Source organism: Myotis yumanensis, unplaced genomic scaffold, assembly GCF_028538775.1.
Source record: "Myotis yumanensis isolate MYYU_CA2020_CCGP unplaced genomic scaffold, mMyoYum1.0.hap1 SCAF_3, whole genome shotgun sequence".
In the NCBI taxonomy this organism is placed as follows: Eukaryota; Metazoa; Chordata; class Mammalia; order Chiroptera; family Vespertilionidae; genus Myotis; species Myotis yumanensis.
In genome coordinates this window covers 121457516-121482657 of record NW_027223754.1, presented here as the reverse complement: position 1 = coordinate 121482657, position 25142 = coordinate 121457516, and the positions used below count along the sequence as shown (strand labels likewise).

The 25142-nt window shown below is 43.6% G+C and overlaps 1 protein-coding gene across 1 annotated transcript; it reads left to right on the top strand.

Moving 5' to 3' along the window:
• Nucleotides 1–1963: 1963 nt before the first annotated feature.
• LOC139006313 (maestro heat-like repeat-containing protein family member 1) lies at nt 1964–20358 on the top strand. The gene is made up of 7 exons (XM_070408756.1): nt 1964–2004; nt 3118–3210; nt 3661–3809; nt 4162–4308; nt 19121–19219; nt 19773–19851; nt 20282–20358. The coding sequence occupies exons 1-7, from the start codon at nt 1971–1973 to the stop codon at nt 20356–20358; spliced, it is 678 nt and encodes a 225-aa protein (XP_070264857.1). The 5' UTR covers nt 1964–1970.
• The last annotated feature ends 4784 nt before the right edge of the window (nt 20359–25142 follow it).

Here is a 25142-nt window from a genome sequence, read left to right as displayed (position 1 = left end):
CCTCAGTCACGCTCAGGGTAGGGCCGATTGGGGGGTTGGGGCACCGCCCCCTGTCACACTCAAGGCAGGATCGATGGGGAGGTTGCGGCGCCACCCCTGTCACGCACAGAGCAGGGCCGATCAGGGGGTTGGGGCGCTGCCCCCTGTCACACACAGAGCAGGGCCCATCAGGGGTGTTGGGGCTCCATACCCTGTCACACACAGAGCAGGGCCGATCAGGGGGTTGAGGAGCTCCCCCCTGTCATGCACAGAGCAGGGCCCATCAGGGGGTTGAGGAGCTCCCTGCTGTCACTCACAGAGTAGGGCCAATAGGGGAGTTGGGGCACCACCCCCTGTCACACACAGAGCAGGGCTGATCAGGGGGTTGGGGTGCTGCACCCTGTCACACTCAGGGTAGGGCCAATGGGGAGGTTATGGCTCTACCCTGTCACACACAGAGCAGGGCCCCTGCAGGGGGGGGGGGGGCGGCGCCACACCCTGTCACACACAGAGCAGGGCCAATCAGGGGGTTGGTGCGCTGCACCCTGTCAAACACAGAGCTGCGGGGCAATCAGGGGATTGGGGAGCTCCCCGCTATCAGGCACAGAGCAGGGCAGATAGGGAGGTTGTGGCCCCACCCTCTGTCACACACAGAGGGCGATCAGGGGGTTTGGGCGCTACCCCTTGTCATGCTGATCCCGGTGCCTGGAGGCATATTACCCTTTTGCTATATAGAATAGAGGCCTGGTGCACGGGTGGGGGCCGGCTGGTTTGCCCTGAAGGGTGTCCTGGATCAGGGTGGGGGTCCCCACTGGGGTGCCTGGCCAGTCTGGGTGAGGGGCTGAGGACTGTTTTCCCGAAGCGAGTGACTGAAGCTTCCAACCGCTCCTTGTTTTCTTTTTTTTTTTTATTTTGGGCCAGCTTTAGCTCTGAGGCCTTGCCACTGAAAACATCGATACAATGTTGCTAAAGCCGGGCTGACTGAAAGCTGGTTTCTGGGGTTTTGTTTATCTTCTATGTTTGCAACATAGTACATAGTTGCTTAGAGTTGTAGCTCAGAGGCCGGCAGCGCAGGCGGGGAACGTTGGAGTCCTCCTTCACTGCAGCAAGCAAGCCTCATGTTCGCTTCCAGCTGCCTGGCTGCCGGCCGCCACCTTGGCTGACAGTTAATTTGCATATACTCACTGATTAGCCAATGAAAAGGGTAGCGGTCGTATGCTAATTACCATGTTTCTCTTTTATTAGTGTAGATGTTTACTTTGAATTTATATTAGCTCACACAAACACTCCTTCCATGCTTTTGTTCTGGCCCTCCGGTCCAGTTTAAGAACCCATTGTGGCCCTCGAGTCAAAAAGTTTGCCCACCCCTGATCTATCCAGATACTTTTATACTTAATTTTCCTGGTACTGGGTAAATCTGGTTTCTGATTTTCTTAGTTAACTGTCTACATACAAGGTGTCTTCCAGTTTACCTGCCTTCTTTGGCTCACCTGTTTACTGATCAAGACCTGACCCTTCAAGAAATTTTCAAAGTTACCTCCATAATCTACCCACCTCTGTGATGACGGTTCACTTGTTGCTTCAGGGAAAGCTCTGTGCTCTGGAAATGCCAAGCTCCATTCCCACCCCAACACAAGCCCAGAGACTTTGCAGTTTTTCATTTCCTGCCCTCTTGCACACTCTAGGAAGCTCTTGCCCTCTATCATGGGGAAGGTGTATGTTGAATGGGGTTGTAGGATGAGATAGGATAGTTACTGCCCTCTAGATAGAGGAGAACCACTTACTGAGCAAAGCCAATTCTCAGAAGCTGAGGGACTCATCTTGGAGATTAGTCTTGGAACAGTGAGTCTTTCTTTTTCCAGGAGACAAAGAGAGAACTGGAGAAGGCATTTACTGCGGTCCTAATGGCTCTGGGATCACATTTTCCAGAAGTGATCATTGTCAAGCTATGGGATAGACCAAATACACACTGTCTGCCCCCAAGGAGCCTCATGGTTGCAGTGGGGAAGATCATCCTTTCCCAAGGTATTGCTCCCCGGAATGGAAGAGTTCATCTGAGAAAGGAACAGGGCAAAAGGCCTTGGGGGTGCTGTATGGAATTTGGAGTATAGCTTTATTCTCCTGACTCCTTTCACTGTACTAGTATATCTCCAGTTAGTTTAGTCATGGGTGTGTGTGTACGGATGAGGGGGGCAAACTAGCATCCCTGTGGGACCGATGGGAACTCAGGAGGGAGTTCCTGGAGACTAGGAGTGGCACAGGAGAGCATATTAAAAAGCACAGGAAACTGTGGGGCTGGAGGTAAGACTAGGAGAACTGGAGGGAAGGCTGAATAGAAAGCCCCCATTCAACAGAGGTGAGGAGGGGCAAAAGAGAAGTGAGGAGTGCTTTGCTTAGGGGAACCTGAGGTTTTTCATTTGATTAGAGGTTTGGAAGATAATAGTGTAGTAGGATGAGGCAGAGAATCACCATACAATCTCCATCCTGGTGGCTGTTGGTGACAGCATTAGTTCTCTTACCTATTGTATTCCCCTCCCTCAATCAAAAAGTGTTGGGGAAAACAATCAAGTCATCAGGCAAATGTCAGATCCTGCCCTTCCTTTGCCACTTGGATTTTGGGCCAGAGAGATATTGGGGGAAGTCAGCTGGCCTTCTGGGCATTAGGTTCAAAATGACAAGGCTTATGGGTTGGGCTGCATAGCAAACTCAGAGGACACAGCACAGAAGCGGGAAATGTGTCTCTTAATCTAACCAGGGCAAATGTTCTCACTATAGAAGAGTGAGAGAGCCTCAGGCAGCACAGCTCTTTGCTCCATAAGGGTCCTTGGAAGGGAGTGTGCATGTGTAGGGTGTGGCAGTACCTTGCATCTGCATGCTGTGCTAGCATCCATTATGGAGCTTAATTTTCCCAACAGCCCTGTGAGGTGGGCACATTAGGAACTGTAGTCCTATTTAACAGCTGAGGACATGGAAACTAGCATAAATTAAGTATCTTACTCTGGGTTACCCAGACTCTTTGGAGGCAGAGCTAGGATCAGAACCCAAACCTACTGGTCTCTAACCATAAGATGTTGTACACTAAGGCGGGAGGCTCCTTTCCTTGGGATAAGGATGTTTTTCTTTTACTCTCCCACCCAGATACAGTTTCCTACATTGGTTCTATATGGAGATATATCCAGCCTCTTCTGAAGTTGGCCCAAGAGGAGAATGACATGTTGGCGATATGTCATGGTAAGTAAGGGTCAGGAGGGTCTGGGGAAGGGCTTAATTGGAATCAGGGAGGGAGGAAAGAAGGCCAGGAAGAGACTGGGTCTCTCTGAAGTTGGACCCCATAAGTCTATGGGAGGGGCAGATGATGGCTTAGAGCTGGCCACGTATGAGTAGATGCTCTTCTCCATCTGACCTTTCTTGGCCTGGTTTGGGGCAAGGAGCAAGCTTGATAGGGAGGCTGTAGGTGTTGACAGCCTTTCTCTTTTATTTCCCCTGCCTATCCTGGAACTAGGTGTGGTCAGAAAGGAACGATAGTTGGGGAGGTGGTGGGCAGGTGGGTCTTTCCCATAACAGGACCCCCGAAGCCCTTTTTGCGTTGGGGAGGAGAGGACTGTACTTATAGGTGTGTATGCTTTACTTGGTGGGATGGGAAAGGTGATGGGCAGCTCTAACTTTCTTCCTTCCGTACAGTATTCTATGGATTGGTCATCAGTGCCCATAAACACCTGGATTCCTGGGATGATAAGGTGACGGGCTTTAGTCAAAGGGAAATGTCCATGAAGGCCTACATCACCTTCCGTGTCTTCCTCAACCGATGGACTTTGAAGAGCAAGGACAAGGTGGGAGTGGGAGATAACAGGGGTTGGGTGGATGGGCTGAAGGAGTAAGGCTTGAGCCAAAGGTGGGCTCAAGTTTATCCACTTGCTGGTAGAAGGCTGACTCACGAGGGTCTTCTGGGAGAGCAGGTGTTCCTCCTCAGTCTCCTCTTACCATGCTCCAGAAAAACATAGAGTAAAAAAACACCGCACTGTCCATTCACTTATTTGTTAAGTGTGCAACTTACATTTATTGATTAGTCTCATTTGCCAGGCATGATGCTAGGCCCTGGTCATACAAAGATGAATAAAGCACAACCCCTGAGGGTTTGTCTTCCTCATCCTATTGCTGATGCAAGTTTGTATATCTCTGTAGGCACAGGTGACAGAGCAGGTTCTGCAGATAATGGGCCACCTTTTCTTCCTTATGCCACCATCCAAACTCAAGAACCAAGTAAACCGGTTAACACGATGGTTAATGATTTTGATGTCCACGAAAGTGACACCTTTCTACATTTCCCAGGTGATTGGGTTGTGCGTGAGAGGGAAATTTGACTCATTCATGTATTTCATGTTTACTAAGTAGTTAATGCTGGAGTGGGCAAAGCTTGGCCCATAGGTCAAATCCATTCTGAAGCTTATTTTTGTAAGGAATGTTTTACTGTAACTCAGCCATGTCCATTTGTTGAATTCACCTCATGCTTTGAAACTCTCTGACTTCCCTGTCTCTGAACTTTAGATCCAGCTTTAAAGGGCCTATGAGATTAGATCAAGCCTACCTGGAATACCTCCCTATGTTAAAGGCAACCGTTGTGGGACCTTACTTATAAAGGGTGTCCCAAAATTCACGCAAGAAGTAATTTTGATAGAAAACACAGGTTTATAATTAAAAATTGTAATCTTTTTGTTGATTCATGAAGTGTACAGTATAGGGTTATGTATGGAAAAGCATATTGGGTAAATGGCCTCTCGAAATGTCCAATTCTTGACCACAGTGCCGAATTGATGTCCCTGGACTCTCAGCTACACTCTGACGAACTGCTTTGATGTTTTGTGTTGAACGACTTGTTGAAGGACGGCCAGAGTGTTTAAGATCACTAATTGATCCAGTCTGTATAAATTTTTTAATTAATCTCTTCACAGTTGATGAAGTTCTATCACTATTCCTACCATATTTTGCACAAAAATTGCAAACTGTAGCTGCCAACCTTCATTATTTTTAAAATATTGCTCAACAATGAAAACGTGTTGTTCTTTCATGTAGCCCTCCATTTTTAATAACCCTGAACTGTCAGCTGTCACGCTTCTTTTCCATTGGCAACACTTGACAGCACACATGGCATAAAATTCAAATATTGAGTGAAATGTGGGACACCCTTTATCTGCAAAATCCTTTCACATCAACACCCAGCTTAGTGCTTGATTGAAAAACCAGGAGAAGGTGTGTGTACACCAGGGACCTGGGATTTTAAGGGCCATTTCAGAATTATGCCTGTGATAGAAATATTATACACATATTAGGTATTTTTATGAACAGAGTTTCAAGAACCAGAACACAAATTTTCTGATTGTTGTTTCAGTTTTCCTTCTAATTCAATGGCATTTCTCAAACCGAGTTCCCCCAACTTCTAATGAGTATTCCACAAAAAGAAGGCGTGTTATTTAGTAAACTGGGTGAGAAATGTTGAGTTTGAAATTAAACAAATTTCTTACCTGTAGGACTTCTCTAAGTCTTCAATATGTGGGTTAGTCTGGTCCTCTAAGAAGCAGATACCAACCTGGACTTGAGGTGCAAGAGAGTTATTGGAGGAACACCTGTGAGGAGAAAACAGGGAAGAAGCCAGAGGAGGCTGGGAGAGCCATCAGACTGAGTAGTAGTTCTGTCCATTGATAAGGAGAAGGGGAAGGAGGGAAGAAAGGGGAGAAGGGAAGAAGAAAGGAGAGTTTTACATAGAGTGTAGTTCTAAGAAAGTTCAATGCCGACAGGGAGTCAATGCCAACAGAGTCATCAAGCCAATGTCCTACATCTTGTAATGTAGGCCTGCTTTAGTGAACCTGCCATACTTAGTCATTGGCTGGAAGAAACCTTTGGGAATCTAGCCTCAGTTTTAAACAGTGACGGATTTTAAAATAAAGAAGTTGGAGATGTTGGTCAATTATGCCCTCCAGAATAGGCTTCTGAGAGGCACATTTTTCATGGTTGCTCAACATGTTAGTATGCACTTGTAAATTTCCAAGAGGAGATTATTTTTCTTTTTAGTGCAACCCCCATTAGCATCAAGTTTTCAGGGATCACCATTTGTGGTCTACCATTGCACTACCACCTCACATGCACTTTCCTTGGTGTATGAAGATTTGACCTTCCTCATGTATGTGCTCTGAGCTTTCTCCTTTAGTGGAGCAGCCAGTCTCTTATTTACTAGTACTTACCCTCCTGTCATGTGTCTGCATGTTGCCTAAGGTAAGGTCTATGAACCTGGAGCAGAGGGTTGCTCTGTGTAGTTAATTAGCCAGTTAGAGGATGAAATTTGTAACCTACCAGCTAGTCTGCAGATTGTGCAGGTAGAGATTGTACCCTACATTTTGCGGACAGTGGAAATGTTTTGGCTACTTCCTCCTTCTCTCTCCTTCTCTATCACTCCAGGGGATAGTAATTAAGAATCGAGATATTTGTCAGTCTGTAGTATAATTTGTTTGGACATTAACTAGCACTAGCCAGCTCTACTTAGGGAGGCTGTCCCAATTTGGGGGTCCATCGGCAAACTAAAGGGGAAGAAATGTTAAATATTTAAAATCCAATGGAGGGATTTCTGCTCTGGCAAAGATGGAGTAAATGAGGCCAGAATTACTCTCTTCTCTGAAATAACTAAAACACTACGCAAAATATATGAAATAATGGTTCTCAAACTATTGAACAGCAGGCAATAAAGAACAGTGTCCCTGAGAGACAGTGGAGACATGGAATAAGCTCTATTACTGCCCCTATTTACTTCCTTGAGAGAATTTCCAGTCAGTGGCAGAGGAAAAGAAACCCCAGGAAGAGTTGACGGACTTTCTGAGTTGAGAAGATAGCACTGAGAGACCAGGGAGACCAGCATAGCTAGAGTTTACAGGGTGGAGTACTAAATAGTCCACGTGTGTGAGGAAATTGTTCCAGGTGAGGAAAACCCCCAAACCTGAAAGAACAGTAGGCAGAACTCACACAGGGCCAAGAATTATACCTGTTCCCACCAACCAGTCTTAAAACCTTATAATTCATAGGACGTTAGGTAGATGGGTGGGTTGGGGACCAAAATTAATGGTAGGGTGAATGTTTTTCTGTTCCTGTCCAACTAATTTTAAAAGCAAGACCCAAAGGATCAAATTATTTTCAAGTCACTTTAACTGTGTTCCAGGGAAAACTCAAGAATATTTATAGGAAAACTAAAATGTCCAATACCCAATAAGCTAAGTTTACAAAGAGTCACATTAATTTTTTTTTTAAATCACCAGGCATGCTTAGAAGCAGGACAATATGGCCTGTTATAACGAGAAAAATAATACAAAACTGACCTCTCCTTTTCTTTCTAAAATCAATAAAACAGTAAATTAGGGAAAAAAGCAGCAGTGAGGCATGCAACAACTTTAAGCAGCCTAATTTATGTGCAATATGAGTCCCCATATAAAGAAAGAGACAGAAAATGTATATGAAGAAATAGTGGCTGAACAATTCCCAAATCTGAAGAATAGAATAAACCTACAGATCCAACACAGTCAATGAACCCAACACAAGAAATAAAAAAAGCGACTCCAAATCATGTCACCATCAAGTTTCTCAAAACCAGTGGAAAAGAAAAAAATGATTTTTTAACACCTTTCGTACCGCTCACGAGCTTTCTCGTGTTTCGCGCGCCATCTGTTATGGACCTTAGATGTCAATACACTGTCTTGTCCACATCAAATGAAGCGATCTCATTGGTGGAAACCGTGCAGGTCAATCTACGAAAAACTATATAATTACACAAACCCATAAAGCATTGCAGTTACATTGTATTTTGGTCATTCGAATAGTCTTCGTCTTCAAGTTCCTGGCACTTTTAGAAATGCTTTCTTTCAGAAAAAGGAAGGAAACCAACGAAACTGATACACTTTCTTTCGTGTTGTTCCATTCTAAGGAAAACGATGAAATGGACAAAAAAAGTAGTGCTGAACCTTATAAACTGTGGACTTTTCAGTTCATTTAGAGTGTACAATGTCCTCAATCCACAAGCAAAAATGAAGTATAAACGGTTTCTGCTATCAGTGGTGAGAGACTGGATAACGGATGACAATAATGAAGGCTCTCTGGAACCAGAGACAAATCTGTCCAGCCTTTCCCTTGGGGGTGCAAGGAGAGCACCTCGTAAAGATCCACCCAAAAGGTTGTCAGGTGATATGAAGCAGCATGAACCTACATGTATTCCAGCGAGTGGAAAGAAAAAATTTCCTACGAGAGCCTGCAGAGTTTGTGCCGCCCATGGAAAAAGGAGCGAATCTAGATACTTATGTAAATTTTGTTTGGTCCCTCTTCATAGAGGAAAATGTTTTATGCAGTACCATACGTTAAAAAAGTACTAGGAACTTTAATTGTTTTATTGTCTTTGTAAATAAAAATATAAATTATTAAAAAACAACACCTAAAGTGCATTATGATCTGTAGTTATGATGATTTAAATAACGTGCAGTTTGCCCAAAAACGTGCGGTCCCTGGCATATGTCTTCGAGATTTCTATGCGGTACAAAATGTGTTAAAATTAAATTTATTGGAGTGACATTAGTTAGCATGAACATAGAGGTTTCAGGTGTGGATTTCTGTATTATAAGATCTGTATATTGCTCCATGAGTTCACTACCCAGTCAGATCTTCTCATGTCACCATATATTAGTTCCATCTTCTCTCCACACCCCCTTTGATCCATGTTGAATTCATATTTGTACGTGGGACCAAACTGTAACCAGATTTCATTCATTTACATGTGGCTTTCCAGTTTTCCCAGCACCATTTATTGAAGAGACTCTCTTTATTGTGTGTTTCTAGCTCCTTTGTCGAAAATTATCTGTCCATATACATGTGGTTTTATAGCCTGGCTCTCTATTCTGTTCCATTGATCTGTGTGTCTGTTTCTGTGTCCATACCATGCATTTCTGATGATCATAGCTCTGTAGTATAATTTGAAGTCAGGTAGCGTGATACCTCCAACTTCATTCTTTTTTCTCAGTATTGCCTTGGCTGTTTGGGGTCTTTTATGGTTCCATACAAATCTGATGATTTCTCATTCTATTTCTTTAAAAAATGACATTGGAATCTGTATATTGGTTTGGGTAATATGACCATTTTTTAACTATTTTGATTTTTCCCATCAATGAACATGAAATATTTTTCCCTTTTGTTGTGTCTTTTTCAATCTCTTTTAATATTTCTTTATAATTTTCAGTAGCTAGGTCTTCCACATTCTTTGTTAAGTATCTTCCTAGGTACTTTATTCTTTTGATTGCAATTGCAAAAGGAATTATTTTTTTATTTCTTTTTCTGAAGTTTTGTTGTTAGTATTCAGGAAGGCAATGGATTTTTTTTTTTTTTCTTGGTGCGTGGGGGGAGGCTCCACCAATCGCGCCACACCCTCCAAGCAGTTTATTAATGAGATATTCTACATTCTTTTTTTAAAGTGTTATTAAGTCCTCAGAACCTGTTGTGTATTTTGCACTTATGGCATGTCTCAACTCAAACTGGCTGTTTTCAGTGCTCAGTGGCCACACATGGGTAGTGGCTGCCTGATTGGCTGGTGCCCTTGGCCATCCCCATATCATTGCCTGTGAAGCAATGGATTTTTGCACATGGATTTTTGTATCCTGCAACTTTACAGTATTTGTTTATTGTTTCTGATAGTTTTGTTTTTTTGGTGGAGTTTTTAGTGTTTTCTATATACAGAAAAATGTCATCTACAAAAAGTGATAGTTTTATTTCTTCCTTCCCTATTTGGATGTCTTTTATTTCTTTCTCTTGCCTTTTGCTCTGGTTAGGATTTCTAGCACTATGTTGAATAAGAGTGGTGAGAGTGGACATCTTTGCTTTGTCCTGTTCTTAGAGGAAAAGTTTCAGTTTTTCACCATTGAGTATGATATTAGATGAGGATTTATCATAGATGGCCTTTATTATGTTGAGGTACTTTGCTTCTATTCCTATTTTATTGAGTGTTTTAATCCTACATGGATGTTGTATCTTATCCAATGCTTTTTCTGCATCTACTGATAAGATCATAGGATTTTTATCTATTCTTTTGATGATGTGGTGTATTACATTGATTGATTTGTGTATGTTGAACCATCCTTGTGACTCTGGAATGAACCCCACTTGACCGTGATGTATTATTATTTTTGGATATACTGTAGTATTTGATTTGCTAGTATTTTGTTTAGGACTTTTCATCAGAGATATTGAACACAATATCTCTGTGTTCACCAGAGATATTGGTCTGTAATGTTCTTTCTTGGTGTTGTTTTTGCCAGGTTTTGTTATCAGGGTTATATTAGCGTCATAGAATGTGTTAGGAAGTATTGCCTCTTCTTCAATTTTTTGGAAGAATTTGAGAAGGATAGGTTTTGAAAAAGAGAAAATCTTAAGTAGACAAAACGATATTTCATATGGAGGAATAACGATAACAGTAATAGATTTCTCAATGGAGAAAATGGAATTGAGAAGATCTATAATAAAAGGGTAATATGCTAATTAGACTGGACATCCTTCTGGACAAAGCCAGGGCCAAAAGGAAGCCAGCTCATGCCTGGGATGCCTACAGGTGGCAGGGGGAAGCCAGCCCGGCCTGTAGGAAAACACTGTCAACGATAAAAAAGAATGAAGTCTTAACATCTGCGACAACATGGATGGGTCTAGAGCAGTGATGGTGAACCTATGACACGTGTGTCAGAGATGACCCGCGAACTCATTTTTTTGGTTGATTTTTCTTTGTTAAATGGCATTTAAATATATAAAATAAATATCAAAAATATAAATCTTTGTTTCACTATTGTTGCAAAAATCAAAAAATTTCTATATGTGACGCGGTACAAAATGTACATCATGTTTCTATATGGTACAGAAATACATACCAGAGTTAAATTAGGGCTTTTCAAAATGCTGACATGCCGAGCTGAAAAGGTTCGCCATCACTGGCCTAGAGGGTATTCTGCTGAGTGAAATAAGTCAGTCAGAGAAAGACAAATACCATATGATTTCACTTATTTGTGGAATCTAAGAAAATAAACAACCAGAATTGAAACAGACTCATAGATAACAGAGAACATTTTGATGATTGCTAGATAGGAGACAGGTGAGGGATGGGTGAAAAATATGAAGAGATGAAGTACAAATTGGCAGTTACAGAATAGACATGGGATGTAAAGTACAGTATAGGGAACATAGTCAGTAATACTGTGACAACTCTGAAGGGTGTCAGATGGCTACAGATTTATCGAGGTGACCACTTTGTAAGTTATTTAATGTCTGGTCACTGGGTTGTGAACTGTACATGAAAAATAAAACATGATTTTATTTATTTATTTTAAAAAGATTTAAAATAATTATTTTAAAAATAAATAGGAAGGGAGAGGGAGAAAGAGAAACATCAATGGAAGCAAAGCATTGATCCTTCGATGGGCTGCCTCCTGCAACCCCCCATCAGGGAACAAGACCGAAACCTGGGTATGTGCCTGACCGGGAATCAAACCTGCAACCTTTCAGTGCCTGGGACAATGCCACATTGGCCAGGGTGAAAAATAAAACATGATTTTTAAAACCTGGATTAATAAATTGGACTTCATCAAAGTGAATACTTTATTTTTAAATTTTATTTTAATTTTTTCCCATTTTTATTGAATGTATGGGGATGACATTGGTTAACAAAATTATACAGGTTTCAGGTGTGCAATTCTACAACACATCATCTGTACACTGTATTGTGTGTTCGCCATCCCAAGTCAAGTCTCCATCCATCACCATTTATCATCTCTATACCCTCCTCAACCTCCCTGTCCCCCATCCCTCAGCAATCCCCACACTGCTGTCCCTGTCCATGAGTTTTTTTCTCTTTTTAAAATATTTTGCTCAATTCTTCCACCCCCTTCACTCTCTCCACCCTCCAAAAGTGAGTAATTTCTGTTCTTTGAAAGTTGTTAAGAGAATGAAAAGACAAGTCTCAGACTGGAAGAAAATATTTGCAAATCATATATATATGTATCCAGAAAATATAAAGAATTCTCAAAATGCAATTTATAAAATTAAAAAACTGCCCAGGCCAGTGTGGCTCAGTTGGTTGGAGCGCTGTCCTGTACACCAAAAGGTTGTGGGTTTGATTTCCATTCAGGGTACATATCCAGGTTTTGGTTTGATCCTAGGTTCGGTCAGCGCACATGTGGAAGGCAACTGATTGATATTTCTCTCTCATTGATGTTTCTCTCTCTCTCTTCCTCCCTCCAACCCTCCCTCCCTCCCTCTCTTTCCCTTTCCCCCTCCCACACGCCATCTGCTCTAAAATAAATTTTAAAATATTTAAAAATTGGCAAAAATAAATTGAATAGATATGGGGATAGCAAATTAGCACAGGAAAAGTTGCCAAACATCATTTAGGTAATTAAACATTACAATGAGATGCCACTATACATCTGATAGAATGTAAATTGGCACAACCATTTAGGAAAACAGTTTGGCAGTTTTTTAAAAAGTAAGTGAGAGATTTATAATTTAGAGAGCAGATCAGTGGTTACCTGGGGAAAGGAACGGTGTTGGGAGGGTAGGGCAAGAGGGGTTACAAAGTGACCAGAGGAAAATTTGGTGGTGATGAATATGCTTATTATCTTAATTGTGGAGATGGTTTCAAGGGTGTTTACATTTATTAAATAGTATATTTTAAATATGTGCAGTGTATTATATATCAACTATAGGCCCAGTGCATGAGATTCATGCACTCAGTGGTGGTGGTGGGGGGGGTCCCTCATACCTCCTTCGCCCTCTCCCAGTCTAGGAGCCCTTGGGGGATGTCCCATGCCATGGAGGCAAGAGAGGCTCCTGCCACTGCAGCTGCGCTAGGCAGCCATGAGCCCTGCCTCTGGCTGAGCAGCACTTCCTCTGTGGAAGCACACTGACCTCCAGGGAGCAGGGCCTGCATTGAGTGGCTGCCCCCTGGTGGTCAGTGCACGTCATAGTGACTGGTTTTTCTGCCGTTCGGTCGATTTGCATATTACCCTTTCATTATATTGGATTAGACATCAATAAAGCTGTTCTTAAAAAAATAAATAAATAATTAGATAAAATAAAAAATGAAATGGACTGAAGGGAAACCAAGATAGCAGCATAGGTGAACACCTGAAATTGCTACCTTGCACAACCACTTCAAAAATACAACTAGGGAGAAACCAACATGGCGGCATATGTAAACACCAGAGATTTATGCCTCACACAACCACTTCAAAAATACAGCTAAAAGACGGAATGGACATCACCCAGAACCACAGGAAGACTGGCTGAGTGGAAATTCTACAACTAGAAGGAAAGAGAAAAGCATACTAAGACTGAGAGGAGCTTCGGTGCAGAAGTAAACTACTAAGGTACAGAGGTGCACATGGAGCGGGCTGGCGGCTGAGGGCGTGGTTGTCTTTTTCAATCAGGAGGGCATCTCAGGCTCTGAGCTCTAGTTCGGGGCAAGTCTCTGGGGACCTAGATCATATGGGAGAAGCGGGACTGTCTGGCATTGGTCGGAACTCGAGGGCAGCTTTCTCTCGGAGGTACTTACAGCGATTACTGGGACAGTGAGAAGTGGGGCCTCTGAAGGCAGGACTGAGAGCAGCCATAACTGCTCGCTCCGCCAGCCCTGTTGATCCCCTGGGACCCGCCCCGCCCAAGCCTTGCATGGAGGCGTTTGCTGGATAGCCTCAGGCAGAGGCTAGATTAGCACCTCCCTAGAGCTCCAGGACAGAAGTTCTCCCACTGCAAACACAGCTGATTCTCACAGCCAATTGGCCTGGAGGTCAACCCCTCCCAGTGTTACTTAAAACAATCAAGGCTTAACTACAACAAGACTATGCACAAAGACCACAAGGGGGAGCAACAAGAGTGTCCTCCTCAGGTAATTGGGGAGGCTCAACCACTGGGCCCTAGAGGACACTTAGCACAGAAAACCACTTTATCAACACAAGGAAGCATAAAAAATGCGGAGTCAAAGAAACAGGATACAAATGACAGAAATGGAGGAAAGCAAACTGCTGGATATAGCGTTCAAAACCACACTTTTAAGGTGTTTCAAGAACTGTCTAGAAGCCGCCGATAAATGTAGTAAGACCCTCGAAAAGACTGGTGAGACTGCCGATAAATGTAGTGAGATCCTCAAGAAATCTAGTGAGACCCTCGATGTTGTGATAAAGGACCAACTAGAAATTAAGCATACACTGACTGAAATAAATAATATTATACAGACTCCCAACAGCAGACCAGAGGATCGCAAGAATCAAGTTAAAGATTTGAAATACGAAGAAGCAAAAAACACCCAACTGGAAAGGCAAAATGAAAAAAGAATCCAAAAATACGAAGATAGTGTAAGGAGCCTTTGGACAACTTCAAGCGTACCAACATTCGAATTATAGGGGTGCCAGAACAAGAGAGAGAGGAAGATATTGAAAACCTATTTGAAGAAATAATGACAGAAAACTTCCCCTACCTGGTGAAAGAAATAGACTTACAGGTCCAGGAAGCGCAGAGAACCCCAAACAAGAGGAATCCAAAGAGGACCACACCAAGACACATCATAATTAAAATGCCAAGGGCAAAAGACAAAGAGAGAATCTTAAGAGCAGCAAGAGAAAGAAAGTCAGTTACCTACAAGGGAGTACCCATACGATTGTCAGCTGATTTCTCAATAGAAACTTTGCAGGCCATAAGGGAGTGGCAAGAAATATTCAAAGTGATGAATACCAAGAACCTACAACCAAGAGTACTTTATCCAGCAAAGCTATCATTCAGAATTGAAGGTCAGATAAAGAGCTTCACAGATAAGAAAACGCTAAAGGAGTTCATCACCACTAAACCAGTATTATATGAAATGCTGAAAGGTATCCTTTAAGAAGAGGAAGAAGAAGAAAAAGGTAAAGATACAAATTATGAACAACAAATACACATCTAGTGAATCTAAAAATCAAGTGAATAAATAAATAATCTGATGAACAGAATGAACTGGTGATTATAATAGAATCAGGGGCATAGAAAGGGAATGGACTGACTATTCTTGGGGGGAAAGGGGTGTGGCGGATGCGGGAAGAGACTGGACAAAAATCGCGCACCTATGAATGAGGACAGTGGATGAGGAGTGAGGGCGGAGGGGAGTTATGGGGGAAAAAAGAGGAACAAATGTAATAATCTGAACAATAAAGATGTAATAATAATGAAAAAATACAACTAAAAGACAAAACGGACATCATCCAGAACCACAGGAAGGCTGGCTGAGTGGAAATTCTACAACTAGAAGGAGAGAGAAAAGCACACTGAGACTCAGAGGAGGTGCAGAAGTAAAGTGCAGAGGTACGGAGGCGCGCGCTGAAAGGGCTGGCAACTGAGGACTCAGTTGTTTTTTTCAGTTGTGCGGAGACTCAAGCTCCCAACGGCCCTGACTCCAGTTCCGGGAGAGTCTCTGGGTACCCAGACTCATACGGGGAGAAACTGGACTGTCTGGCAGGGGGAGAACTCAAGGGCGGCTTTCTCTCAGAGGTGCTTGCAGCGATTACCCCTGCCACTGAGACCTGGGACCTCTTAGGGCAGTGCTGAGGATCAGCCATAGTTATTTGCTCCGTCCTGTTGATTCCCTGGACCCATGCTCCATCCAAGCTGTGTGCAGAGGCTTTTGCATATGAATGCCATAGCCCTTTGCAATCTAAAATTACCTAACAAACTGCAGCTGGGTCAGAGAGATCCAGATCATCCAAAAGAAGGCCCAAGGCTCCACAGCAGACTGCATTGCTTCACAGCTGGGCCTCATCTGGGCACCTCCAAATCCCAAACAAAGCAGAGGAATCTGCAGATCTCTCCATAGCTCCTGCTGGGTAGCCTCAGGCAGAGGCTAAATTAGCACCTCCTTAGAGATCCAAGTGCCAGTGTACCCAGTGGTCAGAGTGGGACCATCCAGATTACAACTCCTCAGATCCATAAGGGACACACTCGGGGGGCAGACTCAGTGAGCACCAAAGCCCCACTGAAACAAGTCTTGCCCCACAAGGATGTCTCCAGCATAGAAGTTCTCCCATCGTAGACACAGCTGAATCTCACAGCCAATTGGCCTGGAGGTCAATTACTCCCAGTGATACCAACTACAATCAAGGCTTAACTACAACAAGACTGTGCACACAGCCCACAAAGGGGTACACCAAGAGTGTCCACCTCAGGTAATTGGGGAGGCTGAGGCACGGGGCCCTATAGGGCACCCAGCACAGAAAGCCACTCTATCAACACAGGGAAGCATAAAAAATGTGGAGACAAAGAAACAGGTCACAAATGACAGAAATGGAGGAAAGAAAACTATTAGATATAGAGTTCAAAACCACGGTTTTCAGGTTTTTCAAGAATTTTCTAGAAACCACTGATAAATTTAGTAAGACCCTCAATAATTCTAGTGAGAGCATCGATAAATTTAGTAAGACAGTCAATAAGTCTAGTGATACCTTCAAGGTTATGAAAAAGGACCAACTAGAAATTAAGCATACACTGACTGAAATAAAGAATATTATATAGAGATCCAACAGCAGACTAGAGGATACCAAAAATCAAGTCAAAGATTTGAAGTATGAAGAAGTAAAAAACAGCCAACCGGAAAAGCAAAAAGCAAAAAGAATCCAAAAATAATGAAGATAGTGTAAGGAGCCTCTGGGACAACTTCAAGCATACCAACATCCCAATTATGGCGGTGCCAGAAGAAAAGAGAGAGCAAGATAGTGAAAACCTATTTGAAAAAATGATGACAGAAAATTTCCCCTACCTGGTGAAAGAAATGGATTTACAAGTCCAGGAAGTGCAGAGAACCCCAAACAAAAGGAATCCAAAGAGGACCACACCAAAACACATCATAATTAAAATGCCAAGAGCAAAAGACAAAGAGAGAATCTTAAAAGCAGCAAGAGAAAAACCCTAGTTATCTACACGGGAGTACCCATACGATTGTCAGCTGATTTCTCAACAGAAACTATACAGGCCAGAAGGGAGTGGCAAGAAATATTCAAAGTGATGAATAGCAAGAACCTACAACCAAGATTACTTTGCCCAGCAAAGCTATCATGTAGAATTGAAGGTCACATAAAGATCTTTACGGATAAGAAAAAGCTAAAGGAGTTCATCACCACCAAACCAGTATTGTATGAAATGCTGAAAGGTATTCTTTAAGAAGAGGAAGAAGAAAAAGGTAAAGATAAAAATTATGAACAACAAATACACATCTATCAACAAGTGAATCTAAAAATCATGTGAATGAAAAATATAATTAACAGAATAAACTGGTGAGTATAATAGAATCAGGGGCATAGAAAGGGAGTGGACTGACAATTCTTGGGTGGAAAGGGGTGTGGGGGTGCAGAAAGAGACTGGACAAAAATCGCATATCTATGGATGAGGATGAGGGGGTGTTAAGGGCAAAGGGTGGGGTGGGAACCAGGTGGAGGGGAGCTATGGGGGGAAAAGAGGAACAACTGTAAAAATCTGAACAATAAAGATTTAAAAAAATAAAAAATAAAATAAAATGTACAGTTTACACATGTGAAAACTAAGGCTATTTGCAGCTTCTCATACAAGTGAGAAGAATCCTATCTAATAAAAGAGAAAAGGGGTAATTAACTGTACCTCCGCTATGCTTTCCATTGGCTAATCAGCGAGATATGCAAATTAACTGCCAATAAAGATGGCGGCCTGCAGCCACGCAGCTGAAGCGAGCAGGATGCTTCCTTGCTCCAGTGACGGAGGAAGCCAAGGTTCCCCGCCTGCCGAGGCCTGGCTCTGAGCTCTGAAAGCAACAGCTCCAAAAGCAACAAAGTTTCAATTATAGAAGCTAAACAAACCCCAGATAACTGCTTTCAGCCGGCTGCGGCCTCAGGGCTAGAGCGAGCAGGACGGCAACAAAGTTTCAATTATAGAAGGTAAATAAATCCCAGAATAAAAAAAAGAAAAAAAAAAAAGGAGAGGTTGGGAGCTTCAGTCGCCGGCCAGCCTGAAAACGGCATCATCCCCTCACCCAGACTGGCCAGGCACCCCAGTGGGAACCCACACCCTGAATAGGGTATGACCAGCTGCAAACAGACATCAGCCCCTCACCTAGGTTGGCCAGGCACCCAAGCGGGACCCCCCACCCTGTTCTGGGACACCCTTCAGGGCAAACCAGCCGGCCCCCACCCGTGCACCAGGCCTCTATCCTATATAGTAAAAGGGTAATATGCAAACTGACCCTAACAGCAGAAAGACTGGGAATGACTGGTCACTATGACACACACTGACCACCAGGGGGCAGACGCTCAATGCAGGAGCTGCCCTCTGGTGGTCAGTTAGTTCCCACATGGGGGTGCTCTGCTCAGCCACAAACCAAGCTGATGGCTGCCAGTACAGCGGTGGTGGTGGGAGCCTCTCCTGCCTCCTCAGCAGCGCTAAGGATGTCCAACTGCAGCTTAGGCCTGCTCCCTGCTGGCAAGTGGACATCCCCCTAGGGCAGCCGGGCTGCCAGAGGAATGTCTGATTGCCAGCTTAGGCCCCATTCCCCCAGGGAGTGGGCCTAAGCCAGCAGGTGGTCATCCCCCGAGGGGTCCCAGACTGCGAGAGGGCACAGGCCGGTCTGAGGGACCCCCCCCCCCCCACCAAGAGCACAAATTTTTGTGCACCTGGCCTCTAGTAAAACATAAAACAATACAATTCACTAGGTAAAGGGTAGATATTTAGGCTTTAAAACGTAGTTTTCTGAATTTTGAAAGTCAGAACAATAGAACCAGTTATTTCTTTGGCCATGATTTCTTTGTCCTATTTCTTTGAAGTCAGCCAACACCTGTCATGTTGAGTTGCTCTAACAGTTACCGTGAAATAATGAGGTTATTTGAAAGTAAGTGTAGCTTCTTGGGTGAGGAGGAAGAACAGGTCATGGCTGTATTTGGCTATGGAAAAACTAGCCCCTGGGCCTTCTTGAAAAGGTCCAAGAGGGCAGTGTGAACTATGATATTAGGCCACCTGTAAGAGGAGATCTGAGGACAGAGGCTTTCCTTTGAGGCTGTGGCAAGGGCTGGCTGAGTGGCTGACTCTGTCCTTACACACACAGTGTATCTGCCAACTGGTAAATGCTCTGGCGCTCAGCGGCTGCGGAGGTATAAACTTGGAATCCCAGCTGGAAAACATTACTGGCATGCTGTTCCAGCAGGTGAGTGCTGGAGGCTGCAGGTATCCTGGGCTTGGTCTTCCCCTCTTGTTTGAAGGTGATGGTTACCCCAGAGCAGGTCACTACCTCCACACGGCTCTGGGCTTTTGTCATGGTGACCGTAACTGCACACACCTCAGGCTTCCCTGCCTGGATTGTGGTCACAGAGTGGATATTCTCTATGAGGTAAGTTGGATACATTTCTGTATGTTTCTGGGGGTGGAGGCCATTGTTGCTCCCTCTAAACTGGCTAAGGGCAGAGAGTCCAAACCGACCCATTATGCCTGTGGGAAATGGCAGGCCCTCTGTGTTGTAGCCTAGAGGAGGAAGAGGACAATTGAACATTTTGCTTAAAGGTGTTACTGTCCATATATTTGCTGGCCACTGTCTTCTTTTCTTTGGGGCTGTGTAGGTGTATTCCTGGGTCCTATTTTCACGTCTTCCTTATGGGCAAGTGCCGCACTTTTTCTGGCTGCATACCTCAGTTTCTCCATCCATGCCCAGAGCCCCAGATTTTTCAGTGCTCCCAGGTCTGATGCCCTTGGTCTCCCCACAGCTTTGTGAAGGAGTGAACCCAGCAGACCCTCACTCTGTGGAGAACCACAGCCTCGCTCTGAGGGCTTTCTTCATCATGGGTAAGTCCACACATTTTCCTAACCCCAGGTATGGGCCCGAGGAATTTGTACTCCATGGGAGGCTATGTTCCCAAGACCGCCTTCTTTCCTTAAGACAAGATGCAAAGTAATCCATGTAAAGCTTGTCTGAAATTCAATGACTCTCCACGGGCACAGACATTCTCCCTTCCCTATCCCTTTTGTTACCACTCCCTTCCCCTGGGATTGGCTTCCCGGTCTCCTTTGGTGATCCTGAGCTCAGAAAGGTGATACTGTGATTAGAGCCCTGATGGTCACGAAAGAGGTTCTGATCTAATTGGTGAGCACATGGTGGGGCAGGGGAAGGACAGGCCTAGGTTAGGAAAAGCATCTGCCCCCACGCGTGGCACATGGTAAATGCTGGACAAACACTGGCTCTCTTTCTTCCTGCTTCTTTTCTCCAACCTAATAGACCCTAATTTATCCAGCCCATGGCATCAGTGGTTTGCTGTGAGCATGATTTACTTCTACACACCACCTCCCACTTAAACATACCCCTGACTCCCTTTATTCATGCCCTCTAATAGCCAAGTTATACCAAGATCAGATGGTATCCCTATTACTAACCGCCATGGAATCCAGTGATCCAGCCAAGATGGAATCAGCCCTTCAAGTGTTCACAGATGTGTTCCAGGAATGTGAGTAGGAAACAAGCCTGGTCCTAGGCATCTTCTCAGGAAATCTCCTTGCTCTGGAAGACAGTCTCATTTAGTAGTTAAAAGCACAGCTTTAAACTCAACATAAACTCAATGGGTTCAAATCCTGGTTTTGACTCTTATTAGCTGTGCAAACTGGGGCAGATTACTTTTAGTCTGAACCTTTATTTCCTCATTTGAAAAATGGAGTTGCCTTGACAGGGTGGCTCAGTTTGGTGGAGTGCCATTCTATACACCACAAGACTGTCGGTTCAATTCCCCGTCAGGGCACATACCTATGTCGCTGGTGTGTTTCCCGATCAGAGGCATATGGGAGATGATTGATCAATGTTTCTCTCTCACATTGATATATCTCTCTCTCTCTCTCTCTCTCTCTCTCTCTCTCTCTCTCTCTCTCTCTCTCCCCTCTTTCAATAAAATAAAAAACAACATATCCTTTGGGTGAGGATTATAAAAACTAAAAATGTAGGTAACATTAATTCCTACCTTTAGCCATTTTTAGTGAGAATTAAAGGACGAAACATATCTTGGATTGTAGGTTTTAACTTCAATCAAGTGTCCATCAAAACATTGCTGTGTGACTAACAGTACGAAGCACAAAAAATACACACTTAAATAAGATATGGTCTTTGTTCTGAGGAGCTCAGTCAAGTAGGGAAGATGAGACTGTTCACACAGCAAAAGGATACAGGATAATAGGTGATAAGTTACTTAAATGTGATGGCAATGGGCAACAGGAATGGAGAAGGCGTCAGTCAGGAGATGGGATAGACTCTGTGTAGGAGCTGTGCTGAGAGTAGAAAGGAGACTGAGTCAGCAGAAGGAATTCACACAGAAGAGCAGTGCTGGCAGTTCTAAAGGTTGAGATAGGCAGAGGGTGAGCAGAACAGCTCCGCCAATGAGGTAGACTTGTGTGGTCAGCTGTGGGAGCCTGGCAAGCTCTGAGGGGCAAGTGCTAGCTTGCTGAAATACTGTTTTAGGTCACTTTTAGTCTGGTTTGAAGCAGAGGGGTGGTGGAGATAGCATCTTGGGTTTGATCTGGCCTTGAAGAGCAGGACTGTATCTAAAATTTCTCCTGGCTGTCTGTCTTCTCATGCCTCCCAAAGCAACGAAGGGGGAGAGAGGAGACTGACCGCTCCGCATGTCTGTCTTTCCTCTAGTGCCTCAGACCAAGGAGCTGCAGCGCATGGTACTGAATTCAACCATTCTGGTGATTCAGGAGGACCTCAAACCAGTGAGCAGAATGGCAGAATGTTGGGGCTGGGAGGGCAGTTGCTGTTTTGAGAACTTGAGGTGCGGTAAGATGGAGAGGGGAAGGTTTGGGGGAATGAAGAGTGAGGTAAGGCCCCCTTGCCAATCTCGTTCTGGCCTCAGACTTCTGCCCATGGGTTACATTTGGGCTTGTCAAATCTGAGAAAGGTTTGAGAAGTGAACAGGTGGTTGCTTCCTATTTTCTGAGCCTTTTCTGTGGGCAATACTGTGGTGAGTCCAGTAGGGACATGGAGCTCTGAAAGATATTAATTTTTCCCCGAGAGAATCCACAGTTTGGTTAGGGAGAGAAGTCCTGAAACATCACATCTTGCATGTGGTCTGAGAAGATATATATATTATCAATATATGCTTATCTTTTCTTTATATATATATATATGTATATCTATATACATATATATGTAAATTCTTTAAAATTTTGATTCAATTACAATTGATATACAATATTATATTAGTTTCACGTGTACATCCTAGGGATTAGACATTTATTTATATAACTTATGAAGTGATCACCCCAATAAATCTAGTATACACTCTGCATAGTTATTACAAAATTATTGACTATGTTCCCTATGCTGTACTTTACATCCCATGACTATTGTATAATTACCAATTTGTACTTCTTAATTCCTTCACCTTTTCATCCATCCACCCACTCCCCTCCCATTTGCCAACTATAAAATGTTTTCTGTGTCTATGAGTCCATCTCAGTTCTGCTTGTTCATTTATTTTGTTTTTTATATTCCACAACTAAGTGAAATCATATTGCATTTGTCTTTCTCTGTTTGACTTATTTCACTCAGTACAACACCCTCTAGCTCTATCCATGCTGCCAATGGCCAGATTTCATTCTTTTTAAGGGTTGAGTCATATTCCATTGTATATATGTACCACTTCTTCTTTACTCATTCCTCTATTGATGGACACTTAGGTTGTTTCCAGATCTTGGCTATTATAAATAATGCTGCAAGAAACATATGGATGTATAGGTCTTTTCAATTTAGCGTTTTGGGTTTCTTGAGATAAATATCGAAAAGTGAAATTGCTGGGTCCTCCTTTGGCTCTCCGTATAGTCTTTGTTTTAAAGTCTATTTAGTCTGATGTAAGTATTGGTACTCCAGCTATTTTTGTTTTGTTACCATTTTCATGAAATACCTTTGGCCATCGCTTTATTTTCAGTTCCTGAATGTGTCTTTTGACCTGAAGTGACTCTCTTGCAAATGGAAGCATCTTGTGTTCTTATCCATTCAATCATCCTATGTCTTTTGATTGGAGCACTTTATTCATTTGCATTTAAAGTAATTGTTGATAGATATGTACTTATTGCCATTTAATTATTCATATTTTTGATATTCCTTTCTTCTTCTCCTTAAAGAAATCCCTTTAACATTTCTTGTAATATTAGTTTGGTGTTGATGAACTCCTTTTGCTTTTCTTGCCTTGGAAGCCTTATCTCTCCTTGGGTTCTAAAGGACAGCCTTGCTGGTTAGAGTGATTTTGGTTGTAGGTCTTTGCTTTTCATCACTTTGAATATATCTGGCCAGCGAAGTTCCTGTTGAGAAATCACCTGGGAGCTCCCTTGTAGGTAACTAACTGTTTTTCTCTTGCTGCTTTTAAGATTCTCTCTTTGTCTTGAACATTCTGCATTTAATTATGATGTGTTTTAGTTTGGACCTCTTTGGGTTCATCGTGTTTGGGACTCTCTGCACTTCCTAAACTTGTATGTCTATTTCCTTTACCAGGTGAGGGAAGATTTCTATCATTATTTTTTTCAAATAAGTTTTCAATTCCTTCCTATTTCTCTTATCCTTCTGGCACCTGATGATACGAATATTTGTATGCATGATATTGTCCCAGATGCCCCCAAACTATCCTCATTTTTTTGGGTCCTTTTTTTTTTTTTTTTTTTTTTTGCTGTTCTAATTAGGTGTTTTCTGCTACCTTATCTTTCAAATTGCTGACTCAATATTTTGTGAGAAACCATATTTTTTAAAAAGCTCTTCAGACAGGGCTGGAGACAGCAGAAACTGCTTCAGTTCTGGATCACACAGAATAGGGGAACAGGAGAAGAGGGGAGCAGTGGTTTGGGGTACCAAATGCGCGACAATAGCATCATCCCTAAAAATACATCCTCAGAAGGTTAATAGAAAACTTGGAATCTTGAGGGATGGGCCCTCAGGACTTGTGGGATTTGTTCCTGGCTTTCCCTAGGAAGGCCAGACCATGGGACTTTCCTGGACTCAGATTCTCCCCCAATCCCACACTCCTGCTAATTTTCATATCTCTGGGGAAATAAGGTGAGGGCAAGGTAAGTACTAGAGTTCTCCAGGGAGGTGGTGGGAGCTGAAGCGGTTAGAACTTCAGGGCAAAGTACAGAAGTGGTCAGGGTTAGTGGCTTGTGGTCTGTCATTATTGAGAGCCCACTGTAGAGTCTCACTGGGTTTGGTGTCAGGAGATCTGATCCCCTCACCTGCCTTGGTCCTCTGTGTCCTCACCTGGATTATGGAGGGTCACACTGGGCAGTCCCTGACATTCCTTTCTGTCTTGTCATGTGATGGTCTGTGACTCCACAGGTGCCGAAGGTCCTCGTGCACTTCATTGAGATACTGGGTCAGCATAACTACTTGGCCTTGCCCCAGGGGAACGCTCTAATCAGCTATATCATCAAGCTTGTGGAGTCTGACTCATCAGTGAGCAAGGGGCTGGGCTGGGAGGGGACCCAGGATGGGAGCACACCTCAGGGGATGGAACAAGAGGAAGGCAGGGTTGGGGGCAGGAGGGAAACGGGAGGGTATGCCTGGCACATGTGAAGGGTTTTTGGCCTGTAAAACCCTAAGCAGTGAGCCCGGGAAGGCCGTGAACCCAGAGACTTAGCTAGCATTGGTTTTAGATTTAAATCTTTCCTTTTCTTATCCTAGAATGAAGAGGACATCCGAATAATGTGTTCCAGAATCCTACAGATGGTATAAACAGCTAGGGCCAAACAGGCCTCTCCATTTCCTCCTCCCCTGGGTCCCCAGATCACTACCCTGACCCTGGCCCCACCCCCGACTGCCTCCCACCTTCCCCTTCCATCAAATGCCTTGTGGTGTCTCTGTCACCTCAACCCACCTCCATTTCATTCCATACAAGTGCCTGGGGTTCCACTGAGAAGTGCTCAGGGCAGCAAAGGAGGATCACTGGGTGTGGATCTGGAAGCCAGAGTCTGAGTCCTGATCAGCCAGTTTTCTAGCTGTAAAATCTTGAATAATTTGTTCTCCCAGCTGCAGTGTCTTCTTTTTTTAAAAAGGGGGTGGTTATATTTCCTGACTGTTCTCAGCAACCTCCAGGGATTCTGGGAGGCTCATA